The sequence below is a fragment of the Aotus nancymaae genome, unplaced genomic scaffold, assembly GCF_030222135.1.
Source record: "Aotus nancymaae isolate 86718 unplaced genomic scaffold, 86718_ANA_hifiasm-v0.15.2.pri h1tg000012l, whole genome shotgun sequence".
NCBI classification, from domain to species: Eukaryota; Metazoa; Chordata; class Mammalia; order Primates; family Aotidae; genus Aotus; species Aotus nancymaae.
This window is the reverse complement of record NW_026988423.1, coordinates 28,684,928-28,708,218: the sequence shown is the minus strand read 5'-3', so window position 1 is coordinate 28,708,218 and position 23,291 is coordinate 28,684,928. Positions and strand designations below refer to the sequence as shown.

General features: G+C 37.6%; 1 protein-coding gene across 4 annotated transcripts in view; it reads right to left on the bottom strand.

Annotated features, from left to right (window-relative positions):
* The window catches only part of VWA5A (von Willebrand factor A domain containing 5A), a 28,860-nt gene that overhangs the window by 4,640 nt on the left and 929 nt on the right, over positions 1-23,291 (bottom strand). Inside the window, exons 2-16 of one of the 4 annotated variants that reach the window (XM_012470221.3) lie at positions 22,101-22,158; positions 21,780-21,982; positions 21,271-21,493; positions 20,971-21,146; positions 20,589-20,703; positions 15,559-15,728; positions 15,239-15,327; positions 14,898-15,042; positions 14,387-14,466; positions 7,029-7,143; positions 6,092-6,256; positions 5,915-5,950; positions 5,718-5,818; positions 5,054-5,307; positions 648-791 (exon numbers count right to left, since the gene is read on the bottom strand). In XM_012470221.3, coding sequence (XP_012325644.2) covers positions 648-791; positions 5,054-5,307; positions 5,718-5,818; positions 5,915-5,950; positions 6,092-6,256; positions 7,029-7,143; positions 14,387-14,466; positions 14,898-15,042; positions 15,239-15,327; positions 15,559-15,728; positions 20,589-20,703; positions 20,971-21,146; positions 21,271-21,493; positions 21,780-21,982; positions 22,101-22,143 — 2,059 coding nt within the window. In that variant the 5' untranslated portion in view covers positions 22,144-22,158. Of the gene's footprint in view, positions 1-647; positions 792-1,836; positions 1,943-5,053; positions 5,308-5,717; positions 5,819-5,914; positions 5,951-6,091; positions 6,257-6,358; positions 7,144-14,386; positions 14,467-14,897; positions 15,043-15,238; positions 15,328-15,558; positions 15,729-20,588; positions 20,704-20,970; positions 21,147-21,270; positions 21,494-21,779; positions 21,983-22,100; positions 22,159-23,291 lie in introns of those variants that run through there. The other 3 variants (XM_064375519.1, XM_021671216.2, XR_001110256.3) reach the window with 3 other exon arrangements.

Genomic DNA, 23,291 nt, shown 5'->3' with positions numbered 1-23,291 from the left:
GCCCCTCAACACACCTGAATTTAGGGCTGCTAAATTCAGAGACAGACCGTAGCAAGAATGCAATAGAAAGTAATCAGACAACATCCAGAATATCGGACTTCAAACCCCACTTGTGAAGGAAGATCAGTGGAACAGGGGCTCACAGAGGGTGGCAGCAGGGCTCTGCAGGGCAATGGGGGCAGCCTGCAGGCAAGCTGTATGAGCTGAGATGATCAAGGGGGTTTGTTCAACTAGGGGTCACCATAGACTCTACTGGGATAGCAGGTTTCAGGGTCCTATATGATATGCTAATGAAGCTAGCTGGGCTGATGCTGGGAAACATAGGGACGGAACAAATCTGATCTTCTGTCCAGTGTTTTTCAAACAGATGACCTCCCGGACAGAGAAAGCCACAGGCAGCAGAACACTGAAGCTTAGTTTGTTAGTCCCTATAGATAGGAGGGGTGAAGGGAGGCCTGCCTCACCTATATGGTAAGTTTCCAAGTTGGTTCTTTGGGTAGAAGAATGAGTCTTTTCCAACTCATGGGGGTCTCTTAGGGAAGCATGCCTCTCTTGCCATAGCTGTAACTATGAGATTGTGGCTTGCCTAGTCTTTTATGTGTGACAGACAAACACTGTTGAGAAAAAGTTCCTATAAAGGTACTCACCTGGACTGTGATGGTCCTTGTGAGTCATCAACCCACAGAGACTGTAATCATCTATATGGTAAGCCATGTTGTGCTCAACAGACACAGCTTTCTTTACAGGCTGAAATCTAGGAGTACCGCGGAAGCCTAAGCCCATTGGAAGAGCTGAAAAAAATCCGTACAAACATTAAGACGGTGGCACTCCCTGCTCTCTGTGATGGGCAAAGGACCCTGACAATTTGAGATACATATCCTCCCATCCACATTGGCTTCAGTGACCACCCTTACTGTGCTATTTTTCTCTCATATGCCCACCTCCTGCACAAACCCTTACCCTCTGAGTTCTCCTTCTACTGTGTCCTCTGGAACCCCTGCTAAACAATTTTTCCTGCATGCTAAACATGCTAAACATTTTCCTGCATGCTAAACATGCTAAACAATTTTTCCTCATCTTTAGTTTTAATACAAGAGGCTTCTTCCAGCTAAGTCTTAGCTTGAAACTGAATTTATCTTCTCAAAAAAACTTCACTCTCAAATGGTTATTGCTCCACGTACTACACTCCAAGTAGGGAGGTAGGGTTGACAACCTCTTCAGTCCCTGATGCTACATCCCGATCACTAAATGAAGACATTCCATATGTCTTCACTACTGTCTACCTCCAACCTCTTTGTTACTTCCAATCATTCACTACAGTATCTGAAAACTAGACCATAGACTTCCACTCCACTGAAAGGCCTACCATCTTCTTGAGAGATTTCAGCACCCCTGTATCTATCCAACACCCTAAGGCAAAGCTTCTTTGACTTCATCAGATCCAATGACTTCCACTTCCTTCTACTTCTGCCACTTCCTCCCAAGCCATGTTAATCTTGCTATTATGCAGAACTATTCCACTCATGGAAAATAAATTGAAACTGGGTGTAGTGATTCATGCTTGTAATCCTAACACTTTGGGAGGCTGAGGTGGAAGGATGACCTGAACCTACAAGCTTGATACCAGCCTGGACAAAGTAGCAGGGCCTGATTTTTATAAAAAGTTTAAAAAATTATCTGGGTATGGTGACATGCACCTATTGTCTCAGGCAGAAGGATCATGCAAGGCCAGAATTTTGAGACCAGCCTGGGCAACAGAGTGAGACCCTATTTCTAAAAAAAATAAAAATTAAAAATTAGCCAGGCATGGTGGTGCATGCCGGGAGTCCTACCTACTTGGGAGGCTGAGGTGGGAGAATCATTTTAGACCAAGAGATCGAAGCTGCAATGAACTACAATCACACCACTGCACTACAACCTGGTCAGCAGAGTGAGATCCTGTCTAAAAAAATAAAAAATAAAGAATTTTAAAATTCTTAGTTTTAATATGCAATATCTGATTTTTCCAGTTTTCTAACTCAGAGATTTCTGTTTCACCTAATCTTTGACCTCATGTGGATCACTAAGTTCTTGATTTCTCTACTTTGTTTCCTATACATCAGCTTGCTTCCATCAAGCTGTCTAGTATTATTTTAAAAACAAGCTTCCTAGCATCACCCTGATACCAAAACCAGATACAACAAAAATAAAATTACAGGCCAATATCCTTGATTAACATAGACACACAATCCCCAACAAAACACTAGCAAACCACATTTAGCAGTACATTAAAATGATGATGCATCATTATCAAATGGGATTCATCCGAGAGATATAAAGTTGGTTCAGTTAACATAAATTGGCACACATGAATCACACTAACAGAAAAAAGGACAAAAACATATGATCATTTCAATAGAAGCAGAAAAACTACTAAATAAATTCAACATCTCTTCATGATGAAAAGTCTTAACAAATTAGGTATAGATGAAATTTACCTCAACATAATAAAGACAAGTATGGCAAATTCACAGCTAATATCTTATTGAACAGGGAATAACTGAAAGCATTTCCTCTAAAATCAGAAATGACAAGGATGTCCACTTTCACCACTTCTATCCAATATAGTACTGTAAGTCCTAGCTCATGCAATTAGGCAAGAGAAAGAAATAAAAAGAATCCAGATTGGAAAAGAGGAAGTAATACTACCCCTGTTTGCAGATGACATGATCATATACATAGAAAACCCTCAAGACTACCAAAAAAAAAAAAAAAAAAAAACTTGTTAAATCTAATAAACAAATCCAGTAAAGTTGAAGGAATACATTTAAACAATGAGGTAAAACATCTCTAAACTGAAAATTATAAGATATTGATAAAATAAATTGAAGAAGACACAAATAAATGTAAAGATATCTCACATTCATGGGAAGAATAAATATTGTTAAAATGGTCATAATACCTAAAGCAATTTACAGATTCAAGGCAATCGCTATGAAAATACCAATGACATTCTTCACAGAATTAAAAAATTCTAAAATTTGTATGGAATTATAAAACAAACAAAAAAACAAATAGTCAAAGCAACCTTGAGAAAAAAAATACAGAATAAAATAAAATAAAATGCTGGAGGCATCATACTATCTAACTTCAAAATATACTACCAAGCTATAGTAACCAAAACAGCATGGTAGTTTCATAAAAACAGACATGGACCAATGGAACAGAATGGAGAGCCCAGAAATAAATCCACACATTTACAGCCAACTAATTTTTGACAAAGGTGCTAAGAATACAATGGGTAAAAGACAGTCTCTTCAATAAATGGTATTGGGAAAACTGGATATACACATATGAAAGAATAACATTAGATCCTAATCTCTCATCACATAAAAAAACCAACTCAAATGAACTAAAGACTTAAATGTAAGAGCTGAAACTATGAAACAACTAGAAGAAAACATAAGGCAAAATCTCTATGACAGAGGTCTGGGCAGTGATTTTTGGATATGAACTCAAATGCATGGGCGACAAAAGCAAAAATAGACAAATGAGATTACCTCTTGTGTATAGCAAAGAAAATAATCAACAGGGTGAACAAATAACCTACAGAATGGGAGAAAATATTTGCAAACCAAACATCTGATAAGGGTTTCATAGATGCAAAATACACAAGGAATTTAACTCAATACCGAAAAAGCAAATAACCTTGTTTAAAAACGAGCAAAAGACTTGAATAGACATTTCTCAAAAGAAGACATACAAATGGCCAACAGGTATATGAAAAAACGTTTAGAATTACCAATCATCAGGAAATTGCAACTCGAAACCACAATGAGATATCACCTCATACCTGTCAGAATGGCTATAATCAAAAAGACAAAAGATAACAAGTACTGACAAGGATATCAGGAAAAGGGAATGCTTGCACACTGTTGGTGAGAATGTAAATTTGTATAGCCATTGTGGAAAACTGTTGCTCCTTAAAGTGTTAAAAATAGAGCTACCATATGATCCAACAATCCCACTGCTGGGTATATACCCAATAGAAAGGAAATCAGTATAGCAAAGAGATATCAGCACTATTCACAATAGCCAAGACATGGAATCAACCTAGGTATCCATCAGTGGATGAATGAATAAAGGAAATCGTACTATAGATACACAATGTAACATTATTCAGCCATAAAAAAGAACAAACTTCTGTTATTTGCAACAACATAGATGAACTTGGAGAACATTATGTTAAGTGAAATAACCCAGCCACAGCCTGGGTAAAATGGCAAAACCCTATTTCTATGAAAAATACAAAAAATTAGCCGGGCATGGTGGCATGTGCCTATAGTCCCAGCCACTAAGGAGGCTGGTGGGAGGAATACTTTAGCCTGGGAGGTTGAGGCTGAAGTAAGCCATGATTGTGCCACTGCACTCCAGCCTGGCAACAGAGCGGGACCTTGTCTCAAAAAAAAAAAAAAAAAAAAGGAAAAGAAGTCCAGAACAGACAAATACATAGACAGGATAGGCAAATATATAGAGCTAGAAAGTAGGTAAGTGATTACTGGGGCTGGTGGGAGGGGAGTGGAGGAGAAGATAGGTGGGGTCAGGGAGAGAAATAGGAAATGTTTGTTAATACTTATGAAGTTTATTTCTTGGGTGATGAAAATGCTCTAAAGTTGATTGTGGCAATCAACGGTTGCACAACTCTGTGAACATACTAAAACTCACTGGATTATACACTTTAAATGGTGAACTGTATGATATTTGAATTATAACTCAATAAAAAAGATAAATCAGCTTTAGACTAGGCAGTTTGGTCACTCAGTGTTTACATGCTCTTTCTACCTTTTAATGCTTGTTTGTTTTCTCTCAGATTATTTTAAATCTCCTTGCCAACAGGATGTATTCTAGTTCCCTAGGACAGAAAAGCTTAACACTAACCAGAAATCCTAGATGAAGAGGTATAAGGAAAACAAAGCAACTTAAGAACATTTCATAGCCTTTTCCTTTAAATAATGTGCTCAGACAGTCAGGACCTTTTATTCTGTATGAATTTGAATGGAATAAAACTCATTACCTGCTTGGCATCCTAAATTCAATGGGGCAGAAGTACTTAGCACAATTGGCCTTAGGATATTCCTATGAGCCAGAGGCCCCTGAACTGGCTTGTTCAGCTCCTTGTTGATGGCAATGAAAGCTGTGAAAGAGCTTATGACACCAGACTCAAGGCTAAGGTTCAATGCATCTTTTTTATCACTTGCGGGAGTCTCTCTGAGGCCCATGTCCTTGGTCTGGAGCAAGGACTTGGCAGCAAGGCGGTGAATGGTGAGGCTGAAAGGAAAAAGTTAAAAAGTACTGAAATGTAGGGAAAGTTACTTGGGGCTCTTAAAAGTTAGGAATAGAAGAAGAAAGATAAAGTTAGTAAGGGGAGAGATAAGACTTCGGTGGTTTATAAATAAAAAGTGATAGTAGAAAAACAATTACAATGGAGCCCAGAATTAAGAGAAGAATCTAATCCCTAAGGATGGCAGAGGAAGGAAGGAAGGAAGGAAGGAAGGAAGGAAGGAAGGAAGGAAGGAAGGAAGGAAGGAAGGAAGGAAGGAAGGAGGAAGGAAGAAAAAAGGAAGGAAGGAAAAAGGAAGAAAAAAGGAAGGAAGGAAGGAGAGAGGGAAGGAGGGAGGGAGAGAGAGAAAGGGAGGAAAGGGAGGGAAGAAAATAGTAATGGAGAACTGAATTCTCACTTGGCATCAGGCTTGGGTTGTAGAGGAAATGTCACCTTATCCTCAAAAGTCTTGCCCTGGAGTGTGTATTTGAGGCATACTTCTCCTGTTGTCTCTGCTGCCTGCAAATTGGAGATGAGTAGGAGGGACGAAAGAAAGAGATCATCCATGGAAGGATCAGAACAGGGGCAGCTGCCCTAAACAACATATTAAAATACCTGATGAAGAATCAGGTAGCCTAGGAAACCAGAGACCTGAAATGATGGGAAGGAAATAGGCTGGCTTTACTCGGCAAGTTCTGTCTCTGGCTGAGATGAAATCCACCTACCAGCTTTAGTGAAATGGTCAGTGTGGTATCTCTCTGACTAGGGGAACAAACAAGAATGGGAACTCACTGGCATCTTCCCAGTCAGTTGGGCATAGATGATTAATCTCTGACCCCTAAAAATGACAGTCTGTTCTGGAGAAAGCATTTCAGTAGACAGACGAGAAGGCAAATGCCAGCTCAGAGAGACATTCTCTACCACAGGCTGCAGAGAGCGCTTCAGAGTCCTGAGAGCCTAATGGAGGCAAAAGAACAGTATAAACACAAATGATACTGATGATGGCAGCTACAATTAACTGAACATTTATCATGTATCAGACGCAATACAACATAATACCTGTCATGCCTACTCCTTAATACTATTCTAGGAGATGGGCATTATTTATCTTGCTTTGCATATGAAGAAGTCAAAGCTGAAATATTTAGTAATAAACTGTAAATGAAAAAAATGTTCGAGAAACAAGACCCTTGGAGAAGGGGATTAGGTAAGAGGTGGCACCATCCAGGAAAGAGGAGCTTAGAGATACCACCAGAGGGGTCTTCTACTTACACAGACAGATGAAATGGAATAGCAATTTACCACCTCTTCCAATCCATTAGTCATATCACAATTGTTCCTTCTCCTTTTCTTTGTATCTTTTGCATGGAGGATGCATGTAGCACCAAAAGAGATTCTAAAGTGCAGACCTAGAATCTCAGTCATGATGGCCAAAGCTCTTAGTTTCTCTGTATCTGGTCTTAAATGCAAAGGCCCCAATCCCTTTCAGCATCCTGTCTCTGAGCTTGCAGCTACTGGAACCAGATGTCATATTTCCAGATACTAGAGTGGGTCTCTATTACATGCAACCAAAAGTAGCCCAACTAAGCATACAGCCCAAGGCCTTGGGGTAGAGGAACAGGTATCCTGGAGGAAAGTTGCTGCTCCTACCCTTGCACAGTGTCCCCCACCTCATTTCACTTTGGTCTGGATTGCCACCTTGAACAGACACAGCCAGTCTGTCCCTCACCTTGGACTGCATCCTGCCTTTGCCTGTGATAAATTCTGAGGTGCCCCCTGATGCCCGGGCAATACCTTTTATTAGGCTGGTGGAGGCACCTTCTCCAATACCGAATGAGAAACACCTGCAATTGTAAAAGGACAGAGGTTAGAGGCAGGCATTAAGGAGTGAAAATATAAAATTAATACACAATTGCCAAAAATACATAAGGAAATAGTTTACTTACTTGACAAATGTGTAATTGCCACCATTTACTAAGCATATTTTATATTTTAGGAGGTATAAAAATGTCTTAAATCAATGATGCAGTTTTATCATTGCAAGACTCCTAAAAAGCAGGCTTCTGCTTCACATTGAAGATACACAACTGAGGCCCAGAAAATTTAAGAAATCTTTCCAAGATCATGCAACTACTACATGTAGCAATGTCACTGGAGAACTGGTCTGCCTGACTGCAAGATCCCTCTGGTAAACCAAGAGAAAGATAGAAACTAACACCAGTTCCTACCTAACGACGTGCTGACACCTTATCTGCCCTAGCAAGACCAGTCTTAGAAAAAGGAAGCGTGCCTCCTGCTCTTCTAACTGGAGAGTTCTTGCCGTGCCTTTGTCCATGTGCACCGAGTAACTTCTTAACTATGATGTGATTTCCCAAATAGAATTACATATAAACAAAAAACATACTGGTATTACTAACACAAGCCCTTTTGGAAGGCATGACAGAGAAAGTTTTCATTGTAAATTAAAACCCTGAAATTTTGGTTTATGTGTCAGTCTCTCTTAGGTTAGTGTGAGTCATCATTCCCAAGTCTAGTGGCATCGGCATTAGGGTCAATGCTCTGCACTTGTAAGACTAAGAACGAGACTTCTAACTGCAGGTACCTACCTGTAACAATACTTCCTAAATGCTACAGCCTGACTGCATCTTGATATTACACTCTTTCAATTTCTAACATGATATTTGAATTGCAGCCTATGTTATAAATTGCTGTTATAGTTTTTAAGGTCTTTTGTATAAAATCAAAACTAAACAATATTGGCTGGACGTGGTGGCTTACACTTCAGGAGGCCAATAACAGGAGTTCAAGATCAGCCTAGGCAACACAGTGAGAGACCCTGTCTCTAAACAAACAAACAAACAAAAAGTATTGATGACTAACTGGAACCTCACAACGGTGCTACATGTGGATGATAATAAAAATTAATATTATTATAATAATAGCAAAATTTTATATAGCACTTAAATATAACACCCTAGGAAAGTTCTGCTCACAGCAATGCCACTGTAAATTGTTTCAAGCCAGTAGAGAACTAAGAAAGCTATATACAATATTTACAATCATTTGTTTGAAAACATCAAAGGTCTACCAAGATAAAAATCTATGGGCCAGGACCTGAGAGAGAAGAGAAGCCAAGAGAAATGAGCCCGGCATCTGATGTTTCTTTACCCTTTGAAGCAAGTGCCAAATACAAAAATGGATGGCTGAAAAGCCAAGCAGTTACACACAGGCAGGAGAAACAAAACAGCAATTTGCACTTTCCAGAGGGAAGGTGCTCTTGTAAACACCTGAGAATTTAGAATAGAATCCTAAAGGACTACATCCCAGAGGTAGAGGTGAATCAGAAATAGACCAACCATCACCATGACTGAAGTTCATCAGATCCTGACTGGATTAAGATGATCTGTTCCCAGTCTATCCAGCACCATTCAGAAGCAAAGAATAAATCCTCTCAGATGGAAGATGTCATCTAGAGGTTAATCTAATTTCTATAATTTTTTATTTGATGACTAACAAAAATTCTCAAATATTGGGAAATTAGGCACTGTACTTGTGAATTATACAAGCTTAAAAAAGGAAATCATATTAACTGGAAAATATTCTTAAGTAGATAACAATGGCAAATGGCATGTCCATATTTAAAATTCAGCTACAGATGTGCTTAAATCTATAGCTCTGAATAGAAAGTCTAAAAATCAACTATCAAGCATCCATCTAAAGATGTTAAAAAAAGATGGCCAAAAACTCAAGGAATGTAAAAGAAAGAAAATAATAAAGATAGATAGGAGCAGATATTAATGAAATAGAGAACACTTAAATGATAGAAAGTATCAATAAACCCAAAGGTGCTGGTGTTTTGAAATTGTTATTAAAATTGATAAACATCCAGTGCAAGAAAAGAAATATTAATAGAAGTGGCACAAATAACCAACATTAGGAAAAAAAAGATCATATCACTACATACTACATAACCTACAAAATTTAATAATGTTATTAGGCAATATCACAGACAATTTAATGCAAAGAAGTTCAATAAAATATTCAAACTTTTATAAAAAATAAGAACACATAAAAGTATGAATAGGTCAAAACAAAGACTTTCTTAAAAAAAATCCAGGCCAAGAGAGCTTTGCTGGGAAATTCTAATAAACATTTACAAAAGAAAATCTTTTGGAGCAAAGGAAAAAAGGCAATCTTCACAGCGCATTTTATGATACTAGCAGAACACTGATATCAAAACCTGACAAGCTAAGACAATATATGTCAACATTTCCCATGAAAATAGATTCAAAATCCTAAAAAAGTATTATCCAACTGAATCAAAAAATATATGAAAGAGATTAATATATCACAACTACTTTGGGTTTATTTCAGAAATTCAAGGTTAGTCTAATATTTAAGAATTATTAGAATTCACACTTTAAAAGAATAAAGTATAAAATCATACATTCATCTAAGTAGATGCATAAAATATATTTGATGAAATTCAACAATCATTCATTATTCAAAATAAAAGAAAGAAAAGAGAGAAAAGAACCCTCAAAACAAATAAAAGGAAATTTTCTTAATAATAGAAAGCATAACTACTAAAAAAAACTTATAGCAAACACCATACTTAATGGTGCAATGTTGAAATGTTCCTTTTGAAGTCCAAAATAAAATAAGGATATGATCATTTTGATTTAGATTTCTATTAGAGATCCTCCCCAGGGTAATCCAGAAGGGAGAAAAAAATTTTAAAAATAAGAATACAATAAATTTTTTTTAAATAAGAAAAATAAAATATATTTTTTACAAATGTGATTCTTCATAGATTCTAAAAGAATCTGCAAATATAGAATTTAATTAATATCTAAATTAACATCATTAAATACAAGTCAAAGTAAAACAAGCTATTGAAATTCATTTCTATATAGAAATAAACCATCCAGTAAAAAAAAATTTTTTAAATACTGTTAAAATAGCATCAAACACCTAGGGAAACAATTTAATTAAAAAATGCATGTAGCCCTCTACACAGATAATTATAACATATTAAAGATAGATTTTGTGTGTACAGAAGGCTTCCCTTATCTGCAGTTTCACATTCTACAGTTTCAGTTACCTGCAGTCCAAACATATTCAATAAAAAATTCTGAAAATAGACAATTCATACAATTTAAATTGCATCCCATTCTGAGTTGCATAATGAAATATCATGCCATCCTGCTCTGTCCCACTCTGAATATGAATTCTCTTATCCAGCATCTCCATGCTGTCTACACTACCTACCTGTCAGTCACTTAGTAGCAGTCTCGGGTACCAGATAGATACATGTGGTTATCACAGCACTTGTGCTCAAGTAACCTTTATTTTGGTTAATAGTTCTATTTTATTGTTAGTTATTGCTAATCTCTTTCTGTGCCTAATTTATAAATTAAATTTTATCACAAGTACATACGTATAGAAAAGAATGGTACAGATAGAAAGGGTTTGGTACTATCCATGGTTTCATGTACCTACACGGGCCTTGGAATGTATACCCCATGGATAAGGGTGAACTACTTATTGATAGATTGAAGAAATGAGTAAGTTTACTGATTATGCAGGAAGCTAGGTTTCTCACATTTTAGAAAAGAAGACATAAATATGTAATTGGAGAAGAGAGGAAGAATGCTACACTACTACCTGCGAAGTGGGGAAACTAAAAATTTCAGAATTTCTTTTTAACATTTGCCAGTTCTGTCTGCTGATAATGCCAAGGATAAATAACAGCACAATAGTAAGGAGCGCACCTAACACTCAAATATTGATTTTTATGTATTGCTTTCACTAAAAACTATTTCTTCAAGGGCTTCTCGAAGGGCTGGGAAAGTACAGGTGAGCCCGCAACATTATGTATTAGAAAGAAAGTATTCATGAATAAAGAGATGTAAGAAAAACATAGAGACACCTTAAAAGGGATCTCACAGGTCAAATTTGAAAATTTTGAGAATCTGAATCATGAGCATTATGTGACACACATTGAAAAATAATGAAAGAATCCAAGATTACATACTGATAAAACAAAAGGAAGGAAGGGAGGAAAGGAAGAGGAAAAGCTTCTCTTTTTTTTTAAGCAGTAGATACCAATTAACAGGTGTGGAAAGGCTGATAGAATTTTGAAAATCATTCTGTCACCACTGAAAGTCATAACTGACTTGGGCAACAATCACCAGTGAATGCTAAACCACTGAGTAAACATTTGTTGAGAATAAGATGTTTATAAAATTTCAAACATACCTGTTACACACTACCTTTAAGCAGTCAAACTTAACATCCCCAAGCCCCTTTGGAATATTTCTGCCAAAATGTTTAATACCAACCTTAAGATAAATTTAAACAGTCTTATGAACACAAATCAAGATTCAAAAATATAACTGGCTAGTACTCTTTTGAAATGTCAGTTTCATGAAAGAGGATAAAAAGCTGAGAAGCTACTCCAGAGTAAAGAAGACTAAAGAGACGTAACAACAAATAAAATATGTGTCTTTGGATTTGTTCCCGGAACAAACAAATAAATTAAAAACTATAAAGCATATAGAAAACTATAAAGAACAAAAGAAAAATTGACAAATATGGCCTGCATTTAGATAATAGTGCTATCTCAACTTTAAATTTCTTGAATTTAATAGTTTTATTGTGATGTAGTAGAATGTTCTTGTTCTTAAAAGATGAGTGCCTAAGTGTTTACATATGAAGGGTTATGATATCTGTGGCTTGCCCTCAAATGTTTCAACAAAAAACGTATCTGAAACAAATGTGGTAAAAGGTTGACAACTGGTAGACCTTAGTGAAGGGCATATGGTGTCCATTTTTTATGTTTTTGAGACAGAGTCTTGCTCTGTTGCCCAGGCTGGAGTGCAGTGCTGTGATCTTGGCTCACTGTAACCTCTGCCTCCCGGGTTCAAGCAATTCTCCTGCCTCAGCCTCTTGAGTAGCTGGGATTACAGGTGTGGACCACCACGCCTGGCTAATTTTTGTATTTTCAGTAGAAACTGGTTTTTGCCATGTTGGCCAGGTTGGTCTCAATCTGCCTGCCTTGGCCTCCCAAAGTGCTGGGATTATAGGCATGAGCCATGGCTCCTGGCCCCATTGATCTACTTTTGGAATGTCTCTATAGGTCTAAGTCATCTTAATAAAATGTTGGAAAAAAACATTTTAAGAAATCAGAAAAGATCAAAGTAAATAAAAGGATTGTAATGCTCAATATAGTAAAGAGTAAGTCCTGCCTAAATTATAGATCTAATGAAGTCAATGAAATTCTAGCCAATATCCCAATAGGTTTCCTCTTCCAGTAAAAACTGATAAGCTAATTCTAAAATACAAATACTAAGAGTCAAGTATAACCAAGATAGTCTTTGTTATTAAATGAAAAAAATTGAGGATTTAACACTATTGGAAATCAAGATTTATCATAAAGCTGTACTAATTTATATGGTGTCATTCTAGCACATGTCTAGATGTATAGGCCAATGTGATGGAACAGAGGATCCAGAAACAATCTACACATGTATAGGTGCTTATCGATGACAGAGATAATACTGCAGATCAGTGAGGAAAGGACAAACTTTTCCATAAATAGGATAGAGTCAATTTGAAATCCACATTACAAAAAAATGAAACCTAACCCCTACACCACACAATGCACAAAAATAAGTTCCAGGTATATTGTAAATCCAAATGTAAAAGAAAAAATAAAACTTCTAGAAAAGAACAACAAAAAAATCTTCATCACCTTGGATAGGGAAAGACTTTTAAACAGGATGCAGAAAACACAAACCATAAAGGAGAAGGCTAAAAAATATCAAGCTGCATTAAAATTTACAACTATTACTCAAATACATTTTGAAGCTAAGAGCAACCTACAGAGTAACTAAGTATACAGTATATCTAGAACATACAGTCAACAAAGAGCCTGTATCCAGACTACAGAATGAACTATAGGTCAGTAAGAAAAGAAAATCAATCTAATAGAAATAAATAAGTAATATAAAAAAGACTTGAAAGCACATCACAAAAGAGGGCATCCAACTGGCCAATAAATACGAAATGTTGCTAAACTCCATTTGTCATCAGGAAAATGTAAATTAAAACCATAAGAAGATGCTACTAAACACACAAAAAATTGACTAAAATGTAGAGACAAACAATACCATATTTTGGAGAGGAAATGAGGTTATTGGAACACTCCTACAATGCTAGAATGAATTAAATTAGTACAATCATTTGGAAAACTGTTTGATATTCCATAGAAACTCCACAACTCTGCCTATCCAGAGAAACATCTATGTATATAAATATGTATATATGCATATACACGTGTATACAAAAAATACATGTACAAGAATACAAGAATGTTCACAGCAGTATCATTTTTAACAGCCAAATCAAAGTCCATGAGCACTAAAATCAATAGATAAATTATGGTATAGTCATTTTATGGAATACTATACATCACTGAAAATTAACTATGGCTATACATAAAATATATATGAATCTCTCAACATACTGCTGAAAGAAAAGAAATGATACACACAGAAATGAAAGCATACTGTATGACTCATTTCTTTTCACTCAAAACATGCACAAATAATCCATGATGTTACTAAGTCAGGAAAGCTTTAGTGTGTAGTGACTGGGACATGATGGAAAAGGGTACAGATGGAGAGGTCTGCTACCATTCCAGTTTTTACCTATGTGACGATTACACAGTGTGTTCACTGTGATAATTCATTCAGTTGTATATTTATAATTTGTGTAGTTTTCTGTATGTCTTACTTTCCTAACAACGTTTATAGTAAAAAAAATTAACATCTTAAACTATTCAATTCTTGTGTCCATTGTAGTTTAGAAAGAATGACAAACAATGATTTTTGCTGTGTTGTTGATGTTATTTTAAAAAATAATTTTAATTTTTATATGGAGAAATAGATTTTCAACTGCTAAAACTAAATTCTGAAATAATTTGGTCCTCTTCAAGGAATGTCAACACCGGCATCATGTAGCACGAGAATCTATGTGCCACTACTTAGCTCCAATCACCCAAAAATCACATTCTCTTCATACCTGTGTTTCTGTCTGTTGATCCCAACTTCTTTAATTACACTAAATGTGTCTGTAACTTCTCCATCTGTAAAGACAAAAAGCTGTACAAAGAAAGAAAATGTTCATCAGGTCTTTGTTAAGTTCATTTTAAGATACCAGAATTTGTCCTTGAAAAATCCACCTATTTCATTGCAGAGGCTCTGGTGCCTCTTCAAAGAGGCATGAGATCCTTAATGTTTCAGTCATTAGCACCACATTCTCACATGATCTGCTCAGAACCCTGGAAAGTTTTAGCACCTCGCCTTCTAGCTGCATCTAAGTTATTATGGCACTCCACAAAAGACCTTCCACTGTCCATTGTATGGAGTTAAGAAAGAAGAAAAATGCATCGTCTTTTTTTTCTATTTATTATATAATAGAAGACTGTGAATTACAAATCATATTTCAACATACTGCATGAAGCTCAGGGGCATAGATTCTTAAGAGATTTCACTCTTGCTTTCTCTTCTGTTAGCTCTGTTCCACTTCTTACCTGTAGGGGGTAGCCTGGGATGGAGGGTCGCCTGTAAATGTCCTGGAGTGGTGCCAAGATTTCAGTGCCCCCTAGGTTGGCCTGCATAAGCGTAACTCTCCCCAGGGCCTCCTCCATGGTTTGCTGAGTGTACTTCACACTCTCCCTGAGAAAAACAAACATATCCAGTTACATGAGGGTTACTTGACCTTGCACAGTATAGAGTCCCTGAAGTGAGAAACCTCTATCAAAAATGAGTCTTATCCAAAATCCCCAATGCCAAAGTCACCCCTTTAACAATTTAGTCTTTTTTTTTTAAATCTCATTTTGTACGAGTCTCTATGGTCTTTCCAGTAACTTACGGGAAGCATGCCTCATAGGAAGAGCCAAATCCATAGATGTTGAAATAACAGCCTATAGGCAAACTCTTGAGCAGCAAAATCAGTGTTTCCTGAAGGTAAGAGAGTATGAGGAGACAGAGTGAGAGAGGCTCCTCAAAACACATGGGCCCTGCCAATCGATTCTTGAGGATGTGGGCCATCACCTACCTTGTCCCTTCTTACATTCCAAGGCTAGCCTTGGGGTGGTCATGCTGCTGTGGCTCAGGCTCCAAATAGACCCGAATTTAACCCTCAGATTTATCCTCACTTGAGCATGTGACCCAGAGAAAAACTAGCTTTACCTTGGCTGCCTGTATGCGCAGCTGAGATCTATCCTGGCTATTCATGGGGCTCTGCATACTTCCGGAGCGGTCCATGAGGAAGATAAACTCTCCACAGGTATTTGATGGTTGATCTTCTGGGATATTTGGATAGAAACTCACCATTGCAGTTGGATCTCCCATCAAATGACCTGATCAGAAAGGATAAAACCACTCTAAGACAAAAAGGAACACAAGAATCCTAGAACCCAACAATCAATGGTAGTGATTACAATCAAGAGCTAAGAAAAACTCAAATCTAAAACATTGTGATGATTCATATACTACAACTGCTTGCAATGGGTTCGAGGTGAGTTATAAATATATGAGACAGACAAAAGCAGAACAGATATGAAAGAGAAGAAAGAGGGTAGAAGTTAGCAGACACAAGCAATAGTTAAAACATTGTCACTGATTACTAGCTTCCTGGCAGCTACACAAATGAATGAAACACGTTAGGTTAAAATGTTCCAGCATTTGCCAAAAGAATCAGACAAGTTTATCTTCAGAATCAAACCTTTTCTTCAAATCAAATAAATGGGAAATGTTATCACATGGGCCTTAAGTCTTTAATTACAGCTTTGATAAAAGTGATACTCACATGGACAATTTTTAGGTTGACAATTTACAAGAGTTGAGAGTATAAGTATTATACCCACCACCAAGGTAAATCTGTCTGCTTTGGGTATGAATAACTCACTGATAGTCCCCAGAAGAAAGGAAAACACTGGGATACATGTTGGATTCTATTAGCATCACCCAAACAATGGAGTGGGGGGGACCACGGGAGCCTAGTCTATCTGGCCACGTTGCCAAAGCCATAGCTATAACTATTTTTAGGAGCAAGAGAGGGCTGATACAGGAATTGAAATGCTAGTACTGAGATAGAGGTGCAATTTCTGTTAACTCCAGCTTTACAGAAAATATAGGAGGATATATAATTAAATTCCAATATCCTATTTTTACAAAGTGGTTCTAGGATCATAGGTGTATATTCTCAGTAGCCCTGGGATTTGGTATGACAATAGAATCTGGCTCAGTTTTAATTTCTTCCCCATAGGATATGCCAATAACCAAACTGGCTTCTAAATAAGATAGGTGTTGCCCATCAAATATATGAGAGGACACTAGTTCAAAAACAACATTATACAATCCAGATGTCTGGATATATGATGGAGGAGAAGCTTTTTTGATGAGCAGGTTCCTTTCCATTCTCGGAGACAGCTGGTTTAAATGGAGCTGGCACTATGCTCAGGAGCCAGAAAGGGTGGCATGAGCATGATACGGGTTAACATGTTTACAACAATGCCAGATAAATTGTAAATGTTATATGTGGATTATCTATTATAACTTTAGCCTGGCTTAAATTATTTTCACCTCCATGAGTCTTGGCTTCTTTGTTTTCAAATGAGGCATTTCAAATTTTAGCTCCTCTGCTTGCTAGCCTCATGCCCTCATCTGAAAAATCAAGGTAGTAAGTACACCTACGTCAAGATTATTTTAAGTAGGGGTGTCCAATCTTTTGGCTTCCCTGGGCCATATTGGAAGAAGAAGAATTGTCTTGGGCCACACATAAAATACACTAACACTACCAATAGCCAATGAGCTAAAAAAGAAAAATCACACAATAATTTCATAATGTTTTAAGAAAGTTTACAAATTTGTGTTAGGCTACATTCAAAGCTGTCCTGGGCCACATGTGGCCCACAGACCACAAGTTGAACAAGCTTGATTGTAAGGGTTAAGTAATATTATATACTTAGTGAACTCAGTTTAGGGCTCAACTCAGATTAAACTCTTAATAACAATATTATGAAATTATTTCTAAATTTTATTTTTATACAATTTTTAAATTAAATCATAAATTTAATTTTAAAAAGACATTATGTTCTTAATATAGTAAGTACATCTGTTCTAAGTTTGTAAAAAATAACATACTGTGTTTTTGTCATGTAGTGGCAGGTTTCCTTTGGCAGAACTCTAAATGGTTTTAGTGAGCCAAGCTGCCACATAAAGTTGTCATTTGCTTCCTTGTATGGATGAGAACAGCAAGTCATCTTGACTAAATATTTGACCTGAGAAGCAAGACTTGGGCAGTCCTGCTGGAGGGGATTCACAAGACTATAAAGACTGTCCCTGATGTCACCCTGTGGCCTTCAGAGATGGTCATGGGGAACAGATGAGAAAATCTGCACGGGAGCCAAGGGAACTTCTTAGAAAAACAGGGACTGAGATCTCAATCCTTACCTTTTGAGATCCAACATTATAGAACTTTCTCAGGTGAAAATAGTCCTTTAAAATAATCCTAATTGACAAGCAGGTCACTGTTATGGGAATATTTCATGGACACCCAAGGAGACAGTCACCACAGGGAAAGGAAAAGGCAGATAACTAATGTACAAAGACAGAGCACGGAGCTTTGTGGAAGAGGAGCTGGTTACAGCAAATCAGGTTAAAGCTGGGGAGCCCCTTGAATGACCTTAGCATGGAAAGCTGGCCCTGAGGAAGAATGGTTGAACAAGTGAGGGAAAACTAAAAAGCTCAATTTGTGAGCTCAAGTATGAAGCTATTTTGGAAGCAAACATTAACAATGAGAGAGTAGGGTACTCTGTAGAAACACAACTACAAGGAATTTTCCTGACAACAGCTATAATTGTAAAAGCAAGAGCCTAACCCAAGCCGTACCACTTGGAATATGATTGTCACCAAGAACCTGTCCATTCCTCCATGTGGAAATGCCTCGTGGCAGTAGCACTCCAGTCCTGCTTCATTGAAAACCAGGAGCATGGCAGCCCAGGAAGCTCCCAAGAGCACAACAAACTGACATGGGTTGTACCAATTTTAATTCCAAGAAAGAGTACATTAAGGAAAATTTAAAAAGTAAGACACATTACAAGAAACTAAGAAAGTAAAGTTATTAAGAAGCGAAACTTAGTCTTAGAAATTAAGAAAATAGGGCAAAACAAAAAAGTTTTGGAGATGAAGGGTGGTGATGGTTACACAAGGTGTGAATATCCTGAAGATCACAGAACTGTACACTTAAAAATAGTTAAAATGGTCAATTCTGTTATATATATTTTATCTCAAAAAAAAAAAGAGAAAAAAACTTCAGTTGAGACTGCATGTAGCTGTGATGGATCAATCAATAAAAATTATTAGATAAAAAAGACATTAAAACTAAACCTAGTCAATCTAATCACAATTACTACTAGCATTCTTCCTATTTTTTTCTCTTTTTTTTAATATACTTTAAGTTTTGGGGTACATGTGCAGATCTTGCAGGATTGTTACACAGCTATACACACGTCATGGAGGTTTGCTGCATCCATCACCCCATCATGTACATTAGGTATTTCTCCTAATGTTATCCCTATCCAACCCCCCGACCCCTGCTATCCCTCTCCTAGCTTTCCCACCCTGCAACAGACCATGGTGTGTGATGTTCCCCTCCCTGTGTCTGTGTGTTCTCATTGTTCAACATACACCTCTGAGTGAAAACGTGGTATTTGGTTCTCTGTTTTTTTGTCAGTTTGCTGAGAATGATGGTTTCCAGTTTCATCCATGTCCCTGCAAAGGACATGAACTCATCCTTTTTTATGGCTGCATAGTATTCCATAGCATATATGTGCCACATTTGCTTTATTCAGTCTATCGTTGATGAGCATTTGGGTTGGTTTCAAATCTTTGCTATTGTAAACAGTGCGACAATGAACATATGAACACAATGAACATACTTATGCATGTGTCTTTATAATAGAATGATTTATAATCCTTTGGGTACATACCCAGTAATGGGATTGCTGGGTCAAATGGAATTTCTATTTCTAGGTCCTTGAGGAATTGCCACACTGTCTTCTACAATGGTTGAACTAATTTACACTCCCACCAACAGTGTAAAAGTGTTCCTATTTCTCCACATCCTCTCCAGCATCTGTTGTCTCCAGATTTTTTAATGACTGCCATTCTAACTGGCTTGAGATGCTATCTCAATGTGGTTTTGATTTGCATTTCTCTAATGACCAGTGACAATGAGCATTTTTTCATATGTTTGTTGGCTGCATAAATGTTTTCTTTTGAAAAGTGTCTGTTCATATCCTTTGCCCACTTTTTGATGGGATTTTTTTTTCTTGCAAATTTGTTTAAGTTCCTTGTAGATTCTGGATATTAGCCCTTTGTCAGATGGGTAGACTGCAAAAATTTTTTCCCATTCTGTTGGTTGCTGGTTCTCTCTAATGATACTTTCTTTTGCTGTGCAGAAGCTTCCTGTGTTTTAAAATGTTTTTCCTAATGCACATATTATTTTATAGTGGTGATCTGACTATAACTTACTTTTCTTTTACTTAACATTCCTTGGAGGTTGTTTTTCCAATTACTTCAATCTGTCAATGTACATTATTTTCGTAACTGCATAATAATTCATGAAGTACACCTATCATAGTAAATTTAGCCCCTAAGAGACATTTTGATTGCTTACTAATACCTGATATTATTAAAATGGCAGGGGAGATCTCAGTGCATATTTTTACTTATATTTAGATTTATTTCCTTAGGCAAGATTTCTAAAGTTGAAATTACCAAAGTTAACATTTATTTGACACAAATGGCCAAATTTATTCTCAAAAGGTTAATTCACCACACCTTTTAAAACATGAAGCGTCAGATTTGGAAATCTTTGATAACTTGAAAGGTGAAAATGTCACATGATTATATGAATTTCTGTCAAGACTGATCACTGCCACTTGTTTATAAACTGGCCAAGTTTTATCTTGTAAATTATCTGTTCCTGGTTTTTGCCCAATTATCTACTGATCTACTTAAATTTGCCTACAAGACATATCACATGACAGTCAATAAACCTAACCATTCTTGCATGATGTAGTGTAAGCTATTTCAGTGTTTCACATGTATTACCCCCTACTGGAGGGAGGGAAAGAAAAGAGAGTAGTATGACAGTAATTCCAAGACAGGGAGTTGCCCCTTAGGGGATAACTACAGAGGAAGAAAGAAAATACCTGGCTTCACGTTAGGCATCCCCATCTCCAAAACCACGCTAGGGGTATGCACCTCACTGTAGTAAATCAGGAGTTCCACATCCCGATCAAACTTGTGTCCAGCAGCCAGGGAAACCTGAGTTGGAGACAGGTAAAAAACCCACATTGGAATCATCACTGCATGCTCTTTAGGGCTGAGGTTAGGGCTGCAGTCCTCCTCCATGAGAGAGCATGATCAGGAACAGAGGTGAGGCTAGAGAAAAGGCTCTGGAGATTAAATGAAGATATGGAAGGAGCATGTTGGAACCTCTCCGGGTTACCATTTGGGAATAACTCGGTGGAGACCAAGTTAAGACTCAAGCAACAGAGGTACTGACGACAGCAGTATTTGCTCATTAACCACCTGAGCGGAAGTCTTGTCCTCTCCTAGATACTCAGTAGGACTCAAGGGGCAGTTGGATTGGACCTTCTCGATGCCATGCTGGGAATCAATGGTGGCGACCATGCTGAGTGTGTAGGGTAGGTCCTCCACAGGGACTATAGGAGTCTTCACATCAAGGCAGCTGTCCTTTGGCGACCCTATAAAAAGTGACCTTAGTTCTGTTTTCCTTGTACACTTAGCTTTTCGGCACACTCACAAGCATAAGAAAATTTCCCTATTTATGTCACCCACCACTAGTATTCAAAGGGGAGAGATACTCACCAGAGAGCTTGTATCTAGGATTCAGAACAGCTGGGAGCACAAAGCGCAGAGCCCCATCTGTTTCCAGAGGCAGCTCCTGCACATACTTCAGGGTGACTGCCGCCTTCGACCCAGGTTGGAGGTTACCCACATTGCAAGAGAAGACATCCCTGGAGCTGCTGTCCTCCTCCAGCAAGAAAGCCTGGTGGCCTTGAGAGATGGCATTCTTATAGTTGGTGCGGGCCTGAGAAGAACAGGGCGAGGGATGGGAAAGAAAGGGAACATACAAGGTGACATGGCTGATGAAGAGATGAGCAGTGCAGAGCGACTGCATGTAACTGGTCTTGTCTAATCACAGCTATATTTTGAATGCCTCTGATTGATTTTTCCCCAAAATGATTTTAGGAAAATGGTAGTTAGAAAAGAGTAAAAGAAAGAACTTTCAACATCAGCATGTTTTGTGAAGGTACATTTAATAGAGATCATAGAGTATACATTAAGGAAATAAGGGAGGAGATAATCTCTACTACCTTCATCTTGTCTTGTAATTCTGCTACAATTTTTGTCCCATCCACCAAGGCCTCAAAGCTGTAAACAGCAGAATCTTCATCCATGGGGAACACAAAGATGGCCTCCAAAGGAACTTCCTCCTCATTCTCATAGTTCAAAGTTGCAGACACACCAGCCACAAACTCATAAATGGACACGCTCACAGAGATACTCTTCAGTGGTACTGGGGATAGACCAGAATTCAAGTTCATCAAGCTTCAACAGAATGCCTCCTTGTAGGTCAAGCCTTGTGCTAGGTGCCAAAGATTCAATGTCAAGTAAGAGTCACAAATTAGGCTTACCTGGCTTCCGTTGGAGGGTGAGTAGGCCAAAGAATTGCACCATGGTGATGCAAGATTCCTGCAGAAAAGACATATCACAAATAGAGTGACGTGTTGGAAGTTACCTGCTCAAACACCAGCATTTTGTGCTTTTCTCTGGCATAAGAATACATTCAAAGGGTTAATGTTGGATTTAGGAAGATGGAACCTTAAAAAAAGGAGACAAAGATTTCAATCATAAGGTTACTTTTAAATGGCAATCCCAAGTGCAGAAGCTATAAGATTCACTGGCATCTACTAAACAGGAAATCTCTGAAACACCTTGAGGCTGGTTCAAATACCAATTTCACTTTCTCAAAAGTGTATTTCATTCATCCCTTCTTAGACATATGGAATAGGTGTCATTAACCCCTCTGAGCCTCAGTATTCTCTTCCTAAAATGAGAACCATAATACCCACACATCACGTATGAATTAGTACATGTGAAGTCCCTAGAATAGCACATGACTTGTAGGAGGCATTTAATCAAGGATGATAGACATCACTATTGTTCCTATTATTGTTGTTACTGTTAATCAATAAACCTCTGCCGCCATTCACTTTGGAGCATGTTATTCAGCTGCATGTGAGAAGCTGTGTGATCCAAGATGGCCTCCTGCCACAGGACATTTACTGTGTGACATTTCTTTTGGGACACAAAATGAAAAGATACGAGTACATTTGTATCTGTCCAAGATATTCTAATATACAGAAATACTACATATGCACATAGCCTACATTTGCACCCCCACCGAACAGCATCAATAAATCAGGCTTTTCATTCCATATCTGCTTTTATTTTGATAAACTGGATGAAAACTAAGTGTGGCAAAATGACTCACAATTTGACAGCAACAGAGAGGACAGTGGCAGGTGTAGGGAGAGGAGAGGATGTTCAGAAAAGGGCTTCTATGCAGACTTCTGACTGGGGCAAATTCTCTGGTAGAACAGGCTGGGCTGGAGGAGGGACTAATTTCTAATAACATTTTAAGCAGAGAGCTTAAAGCAGGAGACTCACATCAGAGTAAAACAGCTGAAAGAGAAGCTCTCAGGCTGGACAATACTCACCAAGAGTGGCTTGAGTGGAACAGAGAGACGCAGAGGGCATACCCTACAAGGAAATAGCCTTCACTTCCTGATTCTAAGCCCAGGAAAAAAATCCCTCATTGAGGA